Raw genomic sequence first — 19,068 nt, forward strand, 5'->3', positions numbered from 1 at the left:
CTGCTCGCATGAGTTTCGAAAGAGACGGTGTAGAAGACACACAAACATTCCTAGTTCCTTGCCTTGGCTGGACACCACGGCTGCAAAAGGTAAGGCTCTTTTCTCTTCCGGTTTTCGGGATCAGAGGTAACCTGGGGACCTAGCACAGGTGGTCTCACTGCATCTGGGAACGGAGACTGAGTCCCCAGTGAAGGACTCCCGCCACGGTTAACGGCATCTTTACGGATGTCAAAGAATAGCTTGGGAGGGTCAGGAGGAGGAGCAGAGGGTGGCCTTCCAGTGCCGGAGGTGCGGGAGACAAGGCTGGGCGCCGGTGCTCGAGTGCCTGCAGCTTCCCGGGGAGTGCCTTTGGCTGGGTCACGTGCAACACGGGAGAGGCTTTCCGATGCCACCCAGCGAATGTTGTGCGATAAACAAGGTACATATAAGCTGCTGACCTTTTTATTCCCAACTGCCTCATGACGTGGGTTAGAGCTCACATTCTCTCTCTCAACTGTCCTGGCGGCTGCATAGCGCTGCTGGGGTTGGGCCGAAGCGCCGGGGAATGTGGAACCCGGAAGCGGGGGCCCGGGATGTGGCACACCTTTGGGGGCTGATCTGGCTGCCAAGGCGACAGGGACCAGCTGGGGTCGTGAGGGGCTCTGCTGGCTGGGGGTGCTGGGCGGGACATAAGGCTTGGGTGAGCTCAGGTAGAGGGAGTCCTTGTAGGGGCTGTGGGTGCTGGGGGACTGCCATGCAAAGCGGTCCTCCATAGGGCGAGGAGGACGACGTGGGGGAGAGAGGACCTTTGGTATTATTTTAAAGATACGATAAAAAGAAAGAGGAGGGGAAATGGAAAGAAGGACGACCATTAGAAACAGCAGCACAACACGATCTGAAGTAAAAAACAAGTCTTGATATGTTTTCAAGCAAATCCTCAGCTTGTGGCTCACTTACTTCTCCTCTGGGTAAAGCCAAGGGCTGAATTATACTCACCTGGAAAGGCAGGCTTCACTCTCCTTTGCATCCCAGGGAGCCTGAGTGCTTAGCCAGGTGCTGAGCCAATTGGACACCAGTCCGGGGTTGACCCCCACCCTCGGAGACCCCTGACTGAAGGAGGGGACCCAGGGGCCCAGTGCCAGTGGAGGGAGCCCCTGAGACCCCAATCTTCTCCCATCACCTTTCCTCAAAGCTTTTCCTCTTTATGCCTTTAGCTTTAAAAGTTTAAGTTCACTGAAACTCCTGAGTGTGCATCCTTCTTTTCCCTTAGGAAACGAGGAACTGGAAGGATCATCCTTATTTGCGTTCACAGGAAACAGAAGCCTCAACTGAATCACTACGAGTCAGCACTCAGTTCCACAAGCATAACAAATTAAAGCTCACCAAGAAGAGAACGCTAAGAAGTTAGAAGCCACATGTGCTCTTTTCTTGAAGGAAACAATTCCATGGAACTCATTATTAGAAGGAAGACAAGCATGAGATTAAAAGCACGTAGTCTCCCATTTTTGATGCACCCAGAACACAGGGAGCAGGCAATGAGGAATTTGATTGGCCGGCTGGATTGTACTGTGCCTGGCTTACCAAATTCCAGCCTGTTCCCCATTCCCAGCCAGCCCACCAGGCACAGGCAATCCTAGGAGAGGGTGGTCAGCCTCAGGCTCCCAGGTTAAGCCCAAAGCTCTAGTTCTAGGCTCAGAGCTACAAAACTGTAGTTCTCTTCTCATTCCCTCTCCCTCAACACAGCCCCAAGCTTCTCCTTGGGTTTCAGTGGGGCCAAAGGTCAGGAAATTGGGTGACTCTACAGATGATCTCATTTTAAGGACAGCCATCTGTCAACCTACGGCTCAACTGGGGATGAGACTGTAAGGAAAGTTTATTTTCCTGATGTTATGAACTGGATGTGTATCCCCCAAAATTCATAAGTGGAATCCCTAATCCCAAGTGATGGCACCTGGACACAGGGCCTGTCGGTGGTAATTAGAGTTAGACGAGGTTACGAGAGTGAGGCTCCGGGAGGGGATTAGCATCCTTGTAAGAGGAGGAAGAGAGACCAGAGTGCTCTCTTTCCACCAGGTGAGGACACAGTGAGAAGGTGGCTGTCTACATACCAGGAAGAGAGCCCTACCTAGGAACCCAACAGGCTGGCACCTTGATCTTGGACTTCGCAGCCTCCAGAACTGTGAGAAATAAATGTCTGTCAATTAAGCCACCTGTCTTTGATATTTTGTTACAGCAGCCTAAGCCGAGACGCCTAGATTCTCCTCACTGCTGTAAAGATAGCTCAGTACAAGGAGGAAACCAGCACCTTCCACTGAGTTGCACAGGTAAAGTCTATTAGAGTCTGGTTGGTAAGTGGTAAATGGATTGTGACCCAAAACTGGGAAGGTGCAAGAGTGTGGGTCTATTTTGGGGTTGTTTTGTATTTTACTATTATTTTTCTGTGGCGTGTAGAGACAGAAAGAGGAAGGGACATTAGCAAGGGTGAATAGGTGAGAATTAAGTATGAGTCTGGACTAGAAGATCAACCCAGAGACAGTAAATAACTTGTCCCTTGGTAAACTCAGTTTTCAAGTTACACAAAATGTATTTTCAGCAGTCAGGAGCAAGGCCTTGCAGACGTGCTCTCTTGGTTTCAGTGAACTTAGGCTGCAGGTTGGAGTGTGTTCACAGACTAAAACGCTGCCCTCTAGAAACAAAACACTTGAACTAGGATGCACCAAAGCGACTGAGGGTAAGCTGATAATGGTTGTCAGGGAGGTAAATAAAAGGCAATTTTGAGTTAGGTTCAGATTTACTCTTCCTTTGAGCTCAAGCATCCCCCATGTGATTTGCTTCTTGTCCAAAGATAGAAATTGATTTCAATGAGTTTTTAACTTAATTTGGCTATGGCCATATAAGATGTCAGGGCTGCATTACATCAGGCCTGAGTCTTCCCAGGGCTCTGACCCTGGAGAGAGAACTTCCCCAGAGTGTTGATAACACACCCAGAGCCAAGGCCTTCCTGTCCTGGGGCTTCTTTTAGCCCTAAAGAAGGAGGAGGGTAGGCACAGTCCCTTTACATGGCAGGAACTCCTTTCTGTTTTATTGTAAATATTGTGGGGACCCCACAGGCAGCTGGCATTTCTCCCTAGGTGGGTACTAATGAAATTCCATTTATCTTTTTAGAAGGTAGGGCAGTGAAAAGGTGGGGCTGCTTGAAGAACTGATATGTTCCTAGCGTGGGCAGTTTCAGAAACTACCAGCCCCTGCCTCCCTGCGAGACCACCACGAGGATGCTGTCAGAGAGGGAAGCCCTGCTCCCTGTCACTGAAGGTGAGAGAGAAGGGCAGTAGGAGAATGGATTCCCTGCTGGCCTGTGAGTCTCCTGGACTCCAACTCAGTCCTTGTGAGGAGATGGTGGGCCCGCAGGGGTCTGCGAGCTGTCCTCATCTGAAACCAAGCCACAGCAGTCACCAGCCCAGCCCTCCGTGGCCTTGTCTGAGCCAGGGTATACTTACAGCCCCGGCAATGGCGATAAGGACAAGAAGTCACTTTTGCATTCAGAAAACACATCCCAGAGGTAATGCGTAACTAAAGCTTCTCAAAAGTTGGATGGCCGGTTTTACACTGAATATTCAGAATCAAATCTCTGCATCAGCAATTTACCAGGCATCCTTTAAGACATTCCAGTAAAACGAAAATTCTCTGATAGTGACAGAGAAGAAAACACATCCACTATCCGTAGGCGATATTACAAGATGATCATTCTTATTGGGAAGCTCACCCTTACAAACTCCTGGAGGGCACCGCTTCACATGGTGACCTGAACGCAACAAACGCTCAGGAAAGTTACCGTAAGTAAATGTATTTAAAGGGGGTTTTTACTTACTTCATATGCTGTTAAAATTCTCTACGTAGAGGAGCTACTTCAGAGGCCACAAGGAATTAGTGGCTTACCCTTCGGGCCAGTTCCCTGACAGTGGAAAAGGATGTCCTTCTGCATCTGCCTTGAATTAATCAGCATTATTTCCTAACAACGATAGAGAGCCAATTGGATCCATTCTTGAGAGAACTGAGGAGGACGTGTGTCTGCCATTGGCAGATTCTGGGAAAGGTCTTATAAATGGGAAAACTACGGCACGTCATTTACCAGGCCACTGACCACCCACGTTCCCTGAGTCTAAAAGGACTTCAGGAGGCCAGACACCTTCACAGCTCCTGGTTCTGACCAGTGGCCCTGCATGCACACGGCAGTGGCTAAGGGAGGCAGGCCATGGCAGAGGTGACAATGCTCCATGGTCCTGCCTCAGCACACAAGGCAGACGATTCTACAACCTCCTCTAAGCCTGGGGACACGGGGGTTTGCGGAGGGGAAGGAAGGCGTCATCTCTGACTCAGTGTCATTCCACGGACCAGTGCAATTTTATGTCCTCAGGGGCAGAACCCGGAGGATCCTCGGAGAAGGAGGGTTGAGAACCAGGAAGTCCTGGGCTCCTTGTGAGTTCTGGGAGCATGTGCACAGGATGGAGGTGCAGGGAGGTGGCCTGCACAAGGGACACATTTCTGCCACATGTTTTGAGCAGCACTGCTCTTTTTAAAAGAAAAGACTGCTCTGTTCCATGGATGGTACTCCTCTACGTAAAAACCCTCTTCACAGATCGTCCGAATTAAAACGGGGTCTATTTCTTTTGTCAAAATGGCAAAGTAGCAACAGGGCGGGGAAGGAAGAAAGAGGAGGAAAACAACTCAAGGGAAAAACTGAAGCACAACTATTCCTGCTCCAAGTTGGACAACTTCGGGGATTTTCTTCCGTAGGGCAGCGCTAGGCAGTGTAGACCCCACCATACTGCCACTTTGACATTCATCTGCCTGCTTCCAGGCTGCCAGGTTAGGGTCTGGCCACAGCTACCTGATCTTAATCTGTAAGAATGGAGTTGCTGGAAGTCTTACAGCCCCAACTCCAGCAAATGAAAGGAACAAACACAAGAGTGCACTCCTCTTTTGAGTATTAGGCTCAGACCTTTTTCCGACTTGGCATTCCCTCTTACAGAACATTTCCACATATGTTTCAAACCTACGAAATACTGGGCTTATATTTTGGATGCCCAGGTACAGACCAACCTCATCCTATGTGCCTGCTTCCCTTGACCCCAGCTTCTCCCTCACTCGGGTCCTCCCAGGGCTCTTCTGGAGTCAGCCAAAAGTGCGCCTCAGAGCTTAGTCCAGCATCCAGCTGGGCGAGCGGGAAGTCACAAGGGCAAGCTAACAGACTCAAGAACAGCCCCCCACCCACCCCTGGGCACATGCCTACCTGGGGCTTGTCGGAAGGAAGGCTGGGATGCACGCTTCTGTAGCCCTTGGCAGCAAGTGAAGAGGGCTGGGCGTTTCCATTGGCATCGGCATTGGAAGAAAGCCTCCACTCATCTGAGAGATAGGGGAGGGAAAAAAAAAAAGAACCCCCTCACTCACAGGAACACTCCCTGGTTCCCCCTCTAATTTAAGGGTTCTGGGTGGAAGGCAGGGACAGAAAGGATGCAAGAGAAAGCATACCTGCTGAGGAATTCTCTGACTCCAGAACTACGCGTGGTGCAGAAAGGATGAAAAGAAGAAGAAAAGGGGGAAAAGAGAAATGGTTACATTTGCAGGAAACAAGCATGTGCTGCACAGAAAGGCGAAAATCCAGCACCCCATTGCCTGACACAAAATGCCCTCAGTCACGATGGCCTAATTACCATAGGAACCCACTCTAAACCGTGATGTGCTCACAGGCGCTGACCTTTGGAAACACAAGGCTCACATTCACAGTAATGAAGAAACAATTGTTCTTGACATTCTTATTTTACAGACAACGAGGCCACACAACTCCCCTGTCCAGTCCCGACTCACTAACTCGCATTCCCCTTCTTTAAGCCTGATGTGGGCTCAGAATGACCTCCCTCATTAGCAGGCTGGGCTAATTAAAAGGCCCGGAGAGGGAGGTGTCGATAAGCACTTTTTCCACAGTCGCTGGTGCTGGGAGAACATGATTTAAGCCCAGAGGTATCTGCTGTGATAAGGGCTTTTTTTTCTCCCTGTCTGCCTTTCTTCTTTCCATTAAATGAGCCACATGAACATTTCAAAATCTCGTCACCCTGGGTTTCCGTCACACTCCAAGGTCCCCCTGTCTCCCTTCAGCCAGCTACCACCCTGCCCTCTGTCCCTCACCTGGCACACCTCAGAGACCCTAAGCCTTTCCTAAGTTGATCCACCCAGCACCACGAGGCAGGAGGGCACAGTGGTTACAAGCTCAGCTGGAAAGGCGGCTGGACCTCAATTCAAATCCTGGCTTCACCACCACCTATGGGCTGTGACCCTGGGCAAGTTATAAGCCTCAGTTTTCCCATCTGACAAATGGGGGTAATGATATGCCTGCTTCATACTTGGTTTTTTTCATACATGTTGTCATAAGAATTAAATGATGTAATGCATGAGTAAGGCTTAGCACAGTTCCTAGCAGAGCTCAGTAAATGTCATTTATCATCACCTTCTGCATCATCTCTTGTCTCTGTTCTCCATCTTCCACATAGCCCAGGGGTCAGCAAACCTTTTCTATAAAGGGCCAGTTAGTAAATACTCTGGGCTTTGAGGGCCATATGGTCTCAGCTGCAACTATTCAGCTCTGCTGTTGCAGCACAAAAGCAGCCGCAGACAATGCTGAGTGAGTGAGCGAGGCTGGGCTCCAAAAAATCCTTATTTATGGGAACTGAAATCTGAATTTCATGTAATTTTCACATGGCATACAATGTTCTTTGATTTTTCTTTCAATTCTTATAAATATAAACCCAGATGCAAAAGAAAGCATCCTCGTGCTTTCTGTCTGATTGTGGCAGCCCAGATTGAAGGGGGGAGGAGAGGGAAGATTTGTTGCAACTCAGAAGTAACCTTGTGAACAGTAAATAAAAGCCTGCTTTACTCCAAGGAGTTCGAGTTTACAAGGAAAGTATTAGCAAATTATTCCCTTCCCTCTACCCTTGCCTTCTGATTGATTCCACTTTTAAAAGCATAAGGTCAAGTCTAATTAAACACAAGCCAAAAAAACTTATAGATCTATGTATATAGATATATAAATATATATACATTCACACACATACATATACATATACTCCATTCTTAGTTAACAGGCTGTGCAAAAGCAAGCATAGGCCAGATCTGGCCCAAGTGCCAGAGTCTGCCAGCCCCTCATCTAGTCAGCCCCTTAACTTCCTCCTCTCTGGCTGCCTCCTCCTACCTCACCCCATAGAAAGAGGGGACTGAGACTCAGCTCCACGTCAGTGTGGGTCCCTCAGGGATCAGAGATGGGCTTTCAGGATGTCTAGTTGAGATTGAGGAATGTTTACTGAACACCTAAGTGCCAGACGCTATGAGTCCCTTTTGCAGACTTTTAGTATTTATTTCAGTGTACACGACAAGTCTGTGAGGCAGGTAATCAGGCTACTTCATGGATGAGGAGACAGAGAGGTCAACTGACTTGCCCAAAGTCACACAGCCAGGAAGCGACAAAGCAGTCGGCACAGGTTTCCAGAATCAAGCGTAGCTCTCTGTCCACCACCCACAGCCACCCATCCCACCATCAGTCACAAAGCAGAGCCTACATTCCAGAGGTGGTGGAGGCCAAAGGGTGTCAGCAAAGGCCAGGCAGGGCAAAAGGTGATCTGCATCCATGAACAGTAGTCTAGCTGCATCAGAATCACTGGGGGTGCTTGTTAAAATACACACTGCCAGGCCCTACCCCCTGAGTTTTTGGCTCAGATGAGAGAGGCCTGAGAATTTGCATTTCTACCATGTCTCCAGGTTATATGAAGGCTGCTAGCTGGTTCAGCGCGCAAAGCACACTTTGATCATCACTGATATATTATGAATACTCAAAAGCATCTTCATCCTGGGAAACCATCCATTTCTGCAAATTTCTTCCCCCTCTAAAACAAAGTTTTTATAACATGTTTCAATTGTATACTCTTTTAGCAGGCTGCCTGTCACATTTCTGCCACTCCCTTATGGACAATTCCCAGATATTTGTCTTCTCTTCCCAACCACATAGCTGGGAAATTTACAGGACTTGAGTTTTACATTAGTGCAACATACTGGCTTACACGACCAAGGACAAGTTGTTAGTCACCCTAGACTTCACTCTCCTCATCTGTGAAAGAGAATCCTTGCCCCATGCACACCTCACAGGGCTGCTGAACATACGGAGGTCAGGTCTGCGACGTGTTCTAAAAGTGGCCATTTTTAACACTCACTGGTGCCTGCTTCCAGATCCCTGGCCCTGAGACTTCCTCACACCCGCAGGCCTCAAACACTAGGCGACACACTGACAAGGGTTCTCCTTCCTCCCCTGTGTCCGTCACTCTTACTGTCTCATCTTCCTAAGTTATTCCCAGTCCAGCTTTGTCAAGTCATCCTATCAAAATTATTAGATTTACACACACTATCAATAGGTTCTGAGTGAGAGGCAAGCAATAAAGGACGTGAACTCTGCACATGGATGGGGGAGCACATTATTTTGCCCCCTCTTTGGTTCTCAGTTGGGTTGGTTCTATTCGTGTGACACCGGCAAATAGATATTTTGTGGAAAGTTGCAAGGAGTTTGTTCCTCCAAATCCCTAGGTGCCATAGAGGGCCTGCCATCGTGGCGTCGGACTGCCTAGTTTGAGTCCTAGCTTGTCAGTGCACGTCCTGCAGCAAGTGACTTAGCCCCACCTGTGAAGTGAGGTTGTATCTATCCCTGGAATCATGAGGACTATGCAGAAGTACCTGGCATAAAGCATGTGCTTCAGTAAGGGCAGAATCCAAAGTGTAAAAAAAAATTTCCCTAGACAAAGAAGTCAGAGTGGTTAACTACTGCCATTTGATAAATTGCTTTAAAAACATCTTCGGAGATCAACCCACTTTTTCTTCTCATTCCAAGTCTTTAAAACTGTTCTCTTATCTTGTCCCACAAAAGGCAGTTCCTAGGACCTCTCTGAACATTCTTCTCTTCCTTATTTAAAAGAGCTGCATTTCGGACATTTCATCATCATCCATCTGTTACCTAGTCTTCTGAACCCTGAAGGTTGGTAGCAGCCCAGGGCCACTTGTGTGTCTGAGTGTGGCAGGTGAAATTTTACATAATCATTAATGATTGACTCTTGGTTAGGGAGAATGTCAAAATGCTTCTTCAATAAATGTTACCAAGGCAGAGGAGGGCCTTGGCAAGCTGGATCCTGAATGGGTTTTGCAGCCCTGAAGAGACTGAGCCTTTCCATGGGAAATTTTATTTTGCCTTATCTTTCCTTCCATCTGTTCTTTATATACAATCTTTTCTGGCCTGCGGCCACAGCTTCCTCACATTTTCCCTTATCTCATTCTGTGCAGATTTCATGCCGGTCTGTTGGAAGGCTGTCTTGCGGATCACTTCTAGGGATCTTAGGATACTTTTCATTGAGTCAGATTTGTGTGTTATGGTTGAGTATCCAAGAGTCAGAGGAAAAGTGTTGAAAGTGGGTCTGAGAGTGTTCTACATCTTGTTTAATTTCTATTCATGCTGTGTGGTAAGAAATTTATCCTCACCCGAAAGGAAGTCTGGCCTTTGCTCTCTAGCTTCCAGGAGTTAATCCCTAAGCCGTTGGAGTGTCATCCTGATAGGACTGTCTTTGCGCCACACCACTAATGTGATTGAGGGTGGGAGCTTTGAGCTCAAGCTCCTAGTGGACTGGGGAGTGAGATGAACCCTTTGGGCAGGAATAATACTCATGTAATAGAGCCCCAATAAAAACTCTGGACACAACAGCTTGGATGACCTTCCTGGTTGGCACCATCCTGGGCATGTGGTCACACAGCGATGCTGGGAGCTAACTCCCAGGAGAGGACCATGACAACTCCAGGGTTCTTCCCCGGACTCCACCCTGTGTACTTCTTCTTCTAGCTGATTTTAATCTGAATATTCTCCTTGTAATAAGCTGTAACTAAGCATAACAGCTTTCAGCGAGTTCCTTGAGTCCTTCTAGCTGAGGGTGGTTTTGGGAACCCCTGGACCTTGCAGTTGGTGTCATAGTGAGGGTCTTCTCTTGTGGGGACTTTCGCCTCCAACTGCTTCTCATCTGGCCCTTTTTCTCACACATGAACTCATGAAAAAGACTCTTAGTTAATGGGAGTATGGAATGCCTGTTTTAATGCCAATTTTCTTATCTTTTTGCTATTGCCATTTTTGGAGAGCAAACGTGAGGAAATGAGTTGACTGCAGGTCCAAGAATCTTTACATCCAAAACTAACTTTGCAGTCAAGAATCAGGCATGAAGGACTGGAGTCAACTGGCACAGAATTAATAATGTGTAAAGGTCAAACTGGGTTTTGGCTCGTGAGTCAAAACAGAGGGACTGATGGTCTCTGGGCCATACCAGACAGGAAGCTTGGTGTCACGCCCACCCCCGGTTCAGGCTCCCTGTTTCCTCTTGAGTAAAAGCACCCTGACCTGGGGACACAGGTGGAGTCACACTCTGAACCAGCAGGGCCAATCCCCAGACCCGGCCAGGCTATGATATCAGGAAACAGGAATAAGAGACAGGGGATCATCACTAAGACCACTACACTTCTTTCCAGATGGTTCTAATCCAAAAACCAAGGGCTACATTCAGAGATCAGAAGGGTAGTCAGGGGCCAGAGTCAAGCTACCACTGGAGGGCAGGAGTCTGGAGGCTGGGTGTACACTGGGCGATTCCCAGAGCTCCGCTTCTCACTCCACCTCAGGGATAATCTCCACCCTCCCAGTGTTCACTTGGATGCAGATGGCTCCCAAATCCACACCCTGGACTCCAAACCTCCAAATGCCTATTAGACACTTCCTTCTAGAAGACCTTATCTTGCCAAGAAACTCAACACATCAAGAAATGGAATTCAACATCTTTTTCAACTCCCTTCGTAAATCCCTCATCTCCATGAGTGCCACATTTGTTCTCCTGGTCAACCGGGGAAGGCGCCTCCTGGTCAACACGGAGTCATACCTCTCCGTGTCCGGAACACTGCGCCGGCCCTGCCATTTCACCCTTCCAGACGCATTTCTCACCTGTCCCTCTCCTCTCCATTCTCACCGCCCCCACACTTATAGCCTCTAACAGAAATTACTGCAAATCCTTAACTGGCCTCCTGCTCTGCAGTAACTAGAATGGTTACCATTAAAGAGCTCCTTCTGCATGCCCGGCTCTGTGCTAAATCCTGATGTGAAAGAGTCTACTGAATCCCAACGACTCTACTGAGATAATCTCCATCTGACAGATGGGGAAACTGGAGCTCTCCAAGGCTGAGTAATCTGCCCACATCATAAAGATAGTAAGTGGCAGAGCTGAGCCTTGATGGAGGACTGTGTGACTCAAGAACCAGACAACCTCTCACAGGATGAGGGAGCTGGAGAAAGGACCGGAAATAGGGGACACCTCTGAAATGTGGGTGTTAGGGGGCCACATAAGGAAAGAAATCAGGACACAGGTGCTGGGCAGTAGTGAGAGACTGGAGCTTCCAGTCCAGGCAAATGATTAGCAACTTGGAGACTTGCAGGGATGGAAGAAGGTGGTAAAGCCAGGAAGCAAGGCAGAGAGGAGGGAGACTGAGCAGCTGGGGACAGGCGCTGGCTCTGGTGATACAGGAGGGAGCTGGACGCTACTGGACATGAGCTGTCTGTGAAGACACTGGTGACAGGAAGCATGCCCAATCTTTGACAAGAGCCAAGTGGGGCTCCCTGGCTCACACCTGGGCTCTCAGTCAAGGTTGGCGTGGCTGCTTGTAAATACATTAAAAACTGTTTTCATGAGGCTGGTCAAGGCCCCAGGACAAGACTTGAGACTGATGGGGGCCAGCAGGTTGTTATGTTGGGCCAGAGGCTCAGATTGAGGGAGTAGGCTGGGATGAGAGGAGGGCTGGGGAGACACATGGACCCGCCCTAGTTAAAAGCCAGCAGGATGCGACCAGGAGGGTAAGATCCCCAGTCCTGAATGTCTCACCTCTGGAGTCGCTTCCTCTCTTAACCTCACCTCCATGGTTAACTCATTCCAGCCTGTATGCTTAATTGGTGTGTTCTTTTTCCCTCTACTCAAACCCTGCTTGTTCTTTCCACCCAAACTGCCCTAATGTACAATCCTGAATCTGTCCCCAGTGGACAGGATTCTGTTTGTGTTCAGTTCATTCCCAAACTTGTATCCCAAGTTCACAGAGCATTTTGGAACTAGAAAGGCTTGGAAACCATCTCGCCCAAGTCCCTCATACTTCATATGTGCTTCAAAGGTGTGACATATCCACGTCAGAAAGCATGGCAGCGGACTAGGGGCCCACACCTGACCTTCCTGCTGGACAAACTGCCTTCTGTTCTCAAGGAATACACTCAGAATTTTTCTCCCTCTTCCTCTATCCTCATCACAATTCCCAGTGACTCCCAGTGATGCCTGGCACCTAGATGATGCAGAATGAATGTCTGCTGATGTGGACTCAATGGTCTCATTTACCAGGGGGAAACTAATCTACAAAGATTAATTTACTGCAAGGTATGAATAACTGATAGCTACCCTCTGATTCTTCAGAGTATGCATTTTAAAACAAGATCTTTTTGCATCTAAATTAGTTACTATAAATTTATAAGATACAGAAATATTTGGAGGTTAGAGAGAGCTTCCTAAAGTGCTCAAATCACTGCACACTGCTGGAGTGCAAGCCTACAGACGGCAAGATGAAGAACAACGCTGGGGTCCTATGGTAGTGCCACACTGTAACCACCAGGGGGAGCTCAAGGCTCCCTCTCCTCCATTCACCACTCCCATTCAACAGTTAGAAGGGCCAGATGGTTGATCGGTTGATAGGTCATTTTTCTGGGCCATCAGGCTGTTGGTTTATTTTATTTTATTTTATTTTATTTTATTTTTTTATTTATTTTATTTTATTTTATTTTATTTTATTTTTTTATTTTATTTTATTTATTTTATTTAATTTTATTTATTTTATTTTATTTTATTTTTTTAATTTTATTTTATTTATTGATTGATTGATTTTTCGTTTCAGTCTTTCTCTTTAAAGTATCCCTTAGAATTCTCTCTTCCCCAGATGTCCTCCAGCTTGGGAGCTGCATCTTCTCAGTTAGGCCCAGAGAGGCTGGATTAGGCTAATCTTAAGAAGAAATTACTTGATCTCCACTCCTTGGCCCCATCTTTCCTGGAGATGAGAGTGTAGTGGGGCAGGAGTCAGGTGTGGGCTCAGGAGTAGAGCCAAGCAGCTCCTTTGAACCTCGAGTGCTGGAGGCCACCCATGCCTTCCCTGAGCCTAGGGAAAAGGAGCCCTCCACGGGGACCGATGTTACCAGAACAGGGCTGGTGTTCAACCCAAGTCTGGCCTCGTTCCTAGACACCTGCCTTGGTACCTGTTATAGGTGGCTGGGACAGAAAGAAAGTGTCCAGGATGCTGGGCCCTGACCATCTGCATCCTCCATAATTCAGTCTTACCACAACACCCCCTCCTCCACTGTACCAAAGGGGTTTTCCCGCTTGCTTTCCGCTCTGGTCCCATGGGAGTGGCCATCACTGCAATTCTTTTTCTCTCTTCATTTCCTTCCTTCAAGATGGGAGGAAACTCCCATCCCCTACAGCAGTAGCTTTCAAACGTGCTCCTTGGAACAGCACCACCAGTATGAACTGGGAACTTGTCAGAAACGCAAAATCTCGGAACCCTCCTCTGACCTACAGGTGGGAATCACAAATTCTAAAACTCCAGGCTGGGGCCGGGGAACCTGTCTTTTTATTCCAGGTGATTCTGATGCAGCTGAAGCATGAGAACCACTGCCCTACAGGGTGGGAAGGGGCTGCCCCACCCCATGCTGACTGTGCCTATGAAACCTCGAAGTCTACTCTTCCCAAGTCCCAGAACTCTTGGGCTATGGAAAGCCCTCTCCAGAAAGTCCGAAACAACTGCAGTCTTAACCTACTAACAGCAGCTAACGACTAACAGCTCATTCCACACCACCAGGGGTGGTGCAGGACACCTACATACTTTATCCTCATGATGATGTTATGAGGCAGGTACAATTATCAACCCCGTTCTGCAGATGGGTTCACTAGGGTTGAGGGAGAGCAGTTATCTCATCCAAGGTTGCACAGCCACCAGGTAGTGGAGCAGGACATGAATCCATGAACCCAATCTATCAGGTTCCAAAGACCCAGGTCTCAACCTCAACACCATACTCTGGGCACCCAGGTTTCCTGCTGATGGACTGGGGTGGGGAGGTGAGCTTCTTTTGTCTCCGTTCCCTCCGAGTTGGCACTGGCCTTAGACATGCTCTCCTGATCCTGCTCCCTCAGCTGCTAGGTGGCCTCCCCGCTCTCCTGGGAGCCGAGGCCATTTGGCCACCTGCCCATCTCAGTCTCCCTTGGCTCCTTCCCCAGCCCTGCCTGGATGGTCACAGCCCTGCTCCCAGATGTAGGGATGGGCTCAGAGAAGCCTAACCTTGAGCCCATCTCACCATGCTGTCCCTGGGTGCCAAAGCCATCTCTGTCCTCCCGAATGCAGGCTGCAGAGTCACCGGCTTTTTAATGGGGGCTCTGCTCATGTGTTCAGTAACATGCTAAAATAAAGTGGGCACTTATGTGCCTTTGCCTGAGGCAAGTGAGTACCTGTCAGTTTAGGGCACTGATCACCACCTGCTGCAGATGGACAAGGAAAGGATGGTCCCTGGGGCCCCTGGGAGAATCGGGAGGTGGCTGACGACCTCCCACCCTTCCCGCGTGGTTCTGAGCCCCTCCGCCAGTCTCCGGGCAGCGCACCTGGTGTCCCTGCATGCTGTGGGGCTTCTCGAGGGCTCACAGGGCTTCCGCTCGGCATTTCCCTATAGGAGGACGAGGCCCGGAGAGTCACCGCTCCTTTCCCAGTGCAGATTTTTGTAGGATCCGTGTCTGAAAAGGAAAGACCCAGAAGAGAAGAGTGAATCCAAGGCTCTCGGGGGATTAAAGTAACAGCCAGCCAGCAACTTGTTACAGCTGGGGAATGAGGGGAACCTGGTCACAGACAGGCAAGGTCTTGTGGTCAATGACGGCTAATTTGTGGGCGGTGGAGAGGGACAAATCCCATTGGCGGATGTTTACCACCCAACATGAGGTTAGGAGAAAATGGAGGCAACAGTGAGTTCTGAGTCAATGTATGAGTGACAATGTCAGCTGTAAACGTTTCTAGATGAAAGCGGTTGATTCCTCGTATTAAATGAAGTTTTAGGTTGGTGAGCAGACTTCTGACCAATTAGTAAGGCATAGTTCGAGAAAGAATTTATGAAAGATTTCAAGCTCCCACACCATCCTTCTTATAAAGCAGCAAGTTGGCAATGCAGGGGACGAGGTGGTGGTTCTGCAGAGAATCACTGCCCCGTGCAATTCTCCAACAGAAAAAGCAAAAGACAATTTTCTTGTATCACCAAGTCAAGCTCCCTGAGGTGGTGAGACAGGGATGTGTTGCCTGGGGAGAAAGATCACGGGCGAACCATGGAGCCACATTCCAAACTTAATGAAGAAAATTCACACCAAAGAAAATGACCAGAAACTCAAAATTCTTCAACGAACAGAGTTTGCTGCACTTCCAGCTGAGCCTTCCCTGGGTTCTGACCTCTCCTACAGTTCACAATGGCCTAATAACAGACCCAGGTCCTCTTTCAGAATTGCACTGAGAAGCGTTTCAAAATAGGCTTCAAAAGATCTGGATGTTCATCCTCCGGGAAAATCGGTTAACGGGGAGGCAAGAAACCCACGCAGAGCGCACAGTTCTAGGAGCCACATGTGCTGAATGCTGCTTTCTGTGCAGCTCAGCTGAACTGAATCCCACAGTTCATTTGTCCAAGGTGCTCACAGCACAGCCTGGATCTCGGACCTAAAACTGTCACAACTGGGATTAAAGGTAAAGTTTCAGGTGGGCATTGGGCAGGATGTGGGCTCAGATGCTAAATCCTCCCCCCTCCTGTGTCAGAGCTGAGAGAAGCAAAGCCCCCTTGCGCCTCCTTTCCACTCCGGCAGCCCCTTTCAGACAGCTCAGACAGAACGGTCATCAGCTCCAGAGGACAGATCTGCCCCATCGGCGCCTCTCGCCTTGGAGAGAGGAGGCAGGAAGCGACCGCAGGTGAGGCTGGGGGCGGGGGAGGGAGTGTTCAGGGAAACGGCCCTCAGAGCATCACAGAGGTGCAGCCAGGTTTGGCATCTAAGGCAGCTGCTTCAAGTTCAAGTCCAATTTAGAGATTCCCCATGTGGCCACATTAGTTCCTGGGGAGAGTCGACTTTTGAATAAAGTACTGGGAGCTGGAACTTCTAGGGAGAACTTAAGAAGTCCATGCGCCTCAGAATTACACCAGAGTCAAAATTCAGCCTCTGGGCTGACCTTCTCCAAAAGAGGGGAGGGGCAAGGCACCTGCCAGCTCACAGAAACACGTACGTGTGCGCGCACACGCGCGCGCACGCGCGCACACACACACACACACACACACACACACACACACACACACGAAGAAAGGAAACCAACTAGAGGAGGTGAGAGGGAATGGCTCCTAAACATGCAAGGATTAATCCTCCAAGTCTTTGTTAGAAGGAAAGAAGGGAAACCATGCATGATCTGCTAACAATCAAAAGAAAGAAGCAACCCAAGGAGAGATACCTGGAGGGAGTACTAGGCCTGCAGAGTTTTTCATTGTCTTCACAGGGATTATTTTAACAGCAGAAATAGAGCGTGCACGTAAAGGGTCGGCAGTTGCTGAAAACACAAAAGGGTACATGGTGCATCCAGAAAAAACATTTGGGAAACACTCAGGCAGTTGAGGAGCCTGGCAGGGACAATAGGAGGAAGTCGCCCGCAAGGAAAGAACAATGGGAAAAGCAGGAGACGCGATAACTTAAAATAACCTGCTTTCACTCTTTAGTGTCCTGCTCCTAGGCTGCAGAACCCTCCCTCCAACCATCACCCATGTGCAGCCGGTCAGTGTCTGTGCCGCTGGCCACACCAGGAACTTGCCAAGGCTCTGGACTAAAAGATTCACAGAGATGCAGATGGCCTGGCAAAGAGAGGAGGGGGAGAGCAAGAGCAAGCAGGGTCCAAGGGGCCCCCTGGGAGAGTGCGGGGGTGGGGTGGGGCGGGGGAAGGGGGGTCTTTGCAGGGGTGGGGGCTCTGAGGAGCAGAGTTATGGCTCACGGGCCCCAGGAGAGTGGAGGAAAGAAAGGGAACAAGTTCATGAGTAGCCTGGTCTTTTCAGCCATCATAGCCACTTCCCCAGAATCATAACTTCTGGGGTCCTGCGCCTGCTCTGACAACCGTAGCCCTCTGGCCCCAAGCACATCAGAACCCCCATCTGTTGGGCAACAGATGCCTACTGAAACCCACCCTTTCCTGGGCAAGAGATGCCAAGTGTCCAAGTGCGTGCCTGAGACTCTGGGCGGCACTCAAGCACACAGCCAAGGACGCCGACACCAGCTGAGCTTTGAGAGCTGGGATAACTGCCCGGGATGCTGGCGGAGGCTGCTGCCCTCAGGTCCTGGGTGCTCATGCTTATCTACCCACAGGCTTCCCTGGGCCCTCTGCCTCCCCAGATTCTGTGATCCCAACGGTGGGCATATCCCCAAACCCTCCTTTTCGTAACAAGCCTGTTGTGAGGCCTCCCCTTGACCTCTCTAATGGCAGCAAATCGAGATGGGAGCTCACGTGCTGTGGTGCCAACGTCACCCCAATGAGCAACACCCAGAGGTCTTCTGGCCCCAGATCCATGTCGTAACTGGGGGGTAGGGCTGTTTGGGAGGCGAGAGTGTCACTGCTACATCAGCATTGTGCTGGTGAGTCTGTCGGGGGAAGGAGGCACCTTGGGACGGGCAGGTCACCTTCCAAGTCCATTGCGCTACCGTTTCATAAGGCACATGGCAGTCACAGGGCCACCATAACTGAGTTGGTAATAACAACCCTGCACATGTTAAGACCTAAACGTGCTTTCACAGTGATCCCACTGACTACTACTTATGGCCACCTAGGAGACTGGGTGGGGGGAGGTTTTTAATCACCCTTGCAGAGGAAGAAGCAAGAGAGCTGCTCAGAATCATCCAGTTCTCAAGTGAAGAGGCTGAGACTGGAGCCCAACTGTCCTGGCATCCGGTTCAGGGACCACCTCAGGCCACCCTGATGACTATAGGCTGCATCTGCCTCCTTTTTTCAACCAAAGAGGAGTCTTACCAAGGAGAGAGGGGGAAGTACCCCCATCTGCCACACTGCCCGCATGCTCCTCAAGTCTCTTCTGTGGATGAATTCATGGGGTTGATGGCCAGCATCAGGGCACCCATGTCTTCCCAAGCTCTTCATTGGAGGCTTAAAACTCCCCTGCAGGCACTGCCCTCCAAAAGCCCCTAAGCAACTTAGCCAAGGTGGTCCAAGACCCCGAGGACGCAGTCCCACACCATGAGTGGAGGAGGGTGGCCAGGCAGGGACGCACAGAGGACAGGACACCTCCCACCCCTAAACCAGCCGGCCTCAGGCTCCCCATCCCTCCTACTCTCTCTGCCTTCCATCCTGGCTGTTGCTTCTGACTTTACACTTTGTCTTGTCTCAAAAGGAATACTTGGCTGACCCAGAAGAAAATTACAAAATCCAAACATGCCAAACTCTCTCAACTCATTGAGAGAGGGTGCATTTCGACTTAGATGCCCCAAAACAGGACTTTTGCCCTCCATTTTTGACATCATAAGATTTAGTGAAATGGCAGGGAGGGTATAGCTCAAGTGGTAGAGTGCATGCTTAGCATGCACGAGGTCCTGGGTTCAATCCCCAGTACTTCCTCAAATTAAAAAAAAAGATTTAGTGGGATGGGCACTGATAGAATTACTGGAACCTGAATTTGAAGCAGGAAAAAATACTGCAGCTCATCAAAGTCCCTCATTTTCTAGATAAGGAAACTCATACCCATAAAGACCAAGGACCTCCCAAGAGGTCCCTGTTTATGAGCAGCAGACGGGGACTTGAACCTGCATCTCCTCACACTGCCAAAGGGACACGGGAAGCCCTGCTGCCTGGCCATTCAGGACGAGAGACCTCAGGGCCAACGGGACGCAAAGGTCA

At 49.5% G+C, this 19,068-nt stretch overlaps 1 protein-coding gene across 50 annotated transcripts in view; it reads right to left on the reverse strand.

Annotated features, from left to right (window-relative positions):
* The window catches only part of SORBS1 (sorbin and SH3 domain containing 1), a 208,052-nt gene that overhangs the window by 85,300 nt on the left and 103,684 nt on the right, over nt 1–19,068 (reverse strand). For 30 of the 50 annotated variants that reach the window (XM_064488240.1, XM_064488259.1, XM_064488256.1 and 27 more), the window contains 4 exons: nt 16,633–16,728; nt 14,769–14,897; nt 5,509–5,535; nt 5,270–5,382 (listed from right to left, as the gene is read on the reverse strand). In XM_064488240.1, the coding sequence (XP_064344310.1) occupies nt 5,270–5,382; nt 5,509–5,535; nt 14,769–14,897; nt 16,633–16,728 (365 nt within the window). The remainder of the gene's footprint in view (nt 1–5,269; nt 5,383–5,508; nt 5,536–14,768; nt 14,898–16,632; nt 16,729–19,068) is intronic. The other 20 variants (XM_064488281.1, XM_064488261.1, XM_064488246.1 and 17 more) reach the window with 3 other exon arrangements.

Source organism: Camelus dromedarius, chromosome 8 (assembly GCF_036321535.1).
Source record: "Camelus dromedarius isolate mCamDro1 chromosome 8, mCamDro1.pat, whole genome shotgun sequence".
Classification (NCBI taxonomy): domain Eukaryota; kingdom Metazoa; phylum Chordata; class Mammalia; order Artiodactyla; family Camelidae; genus Camelus; species Camelus dromedarius.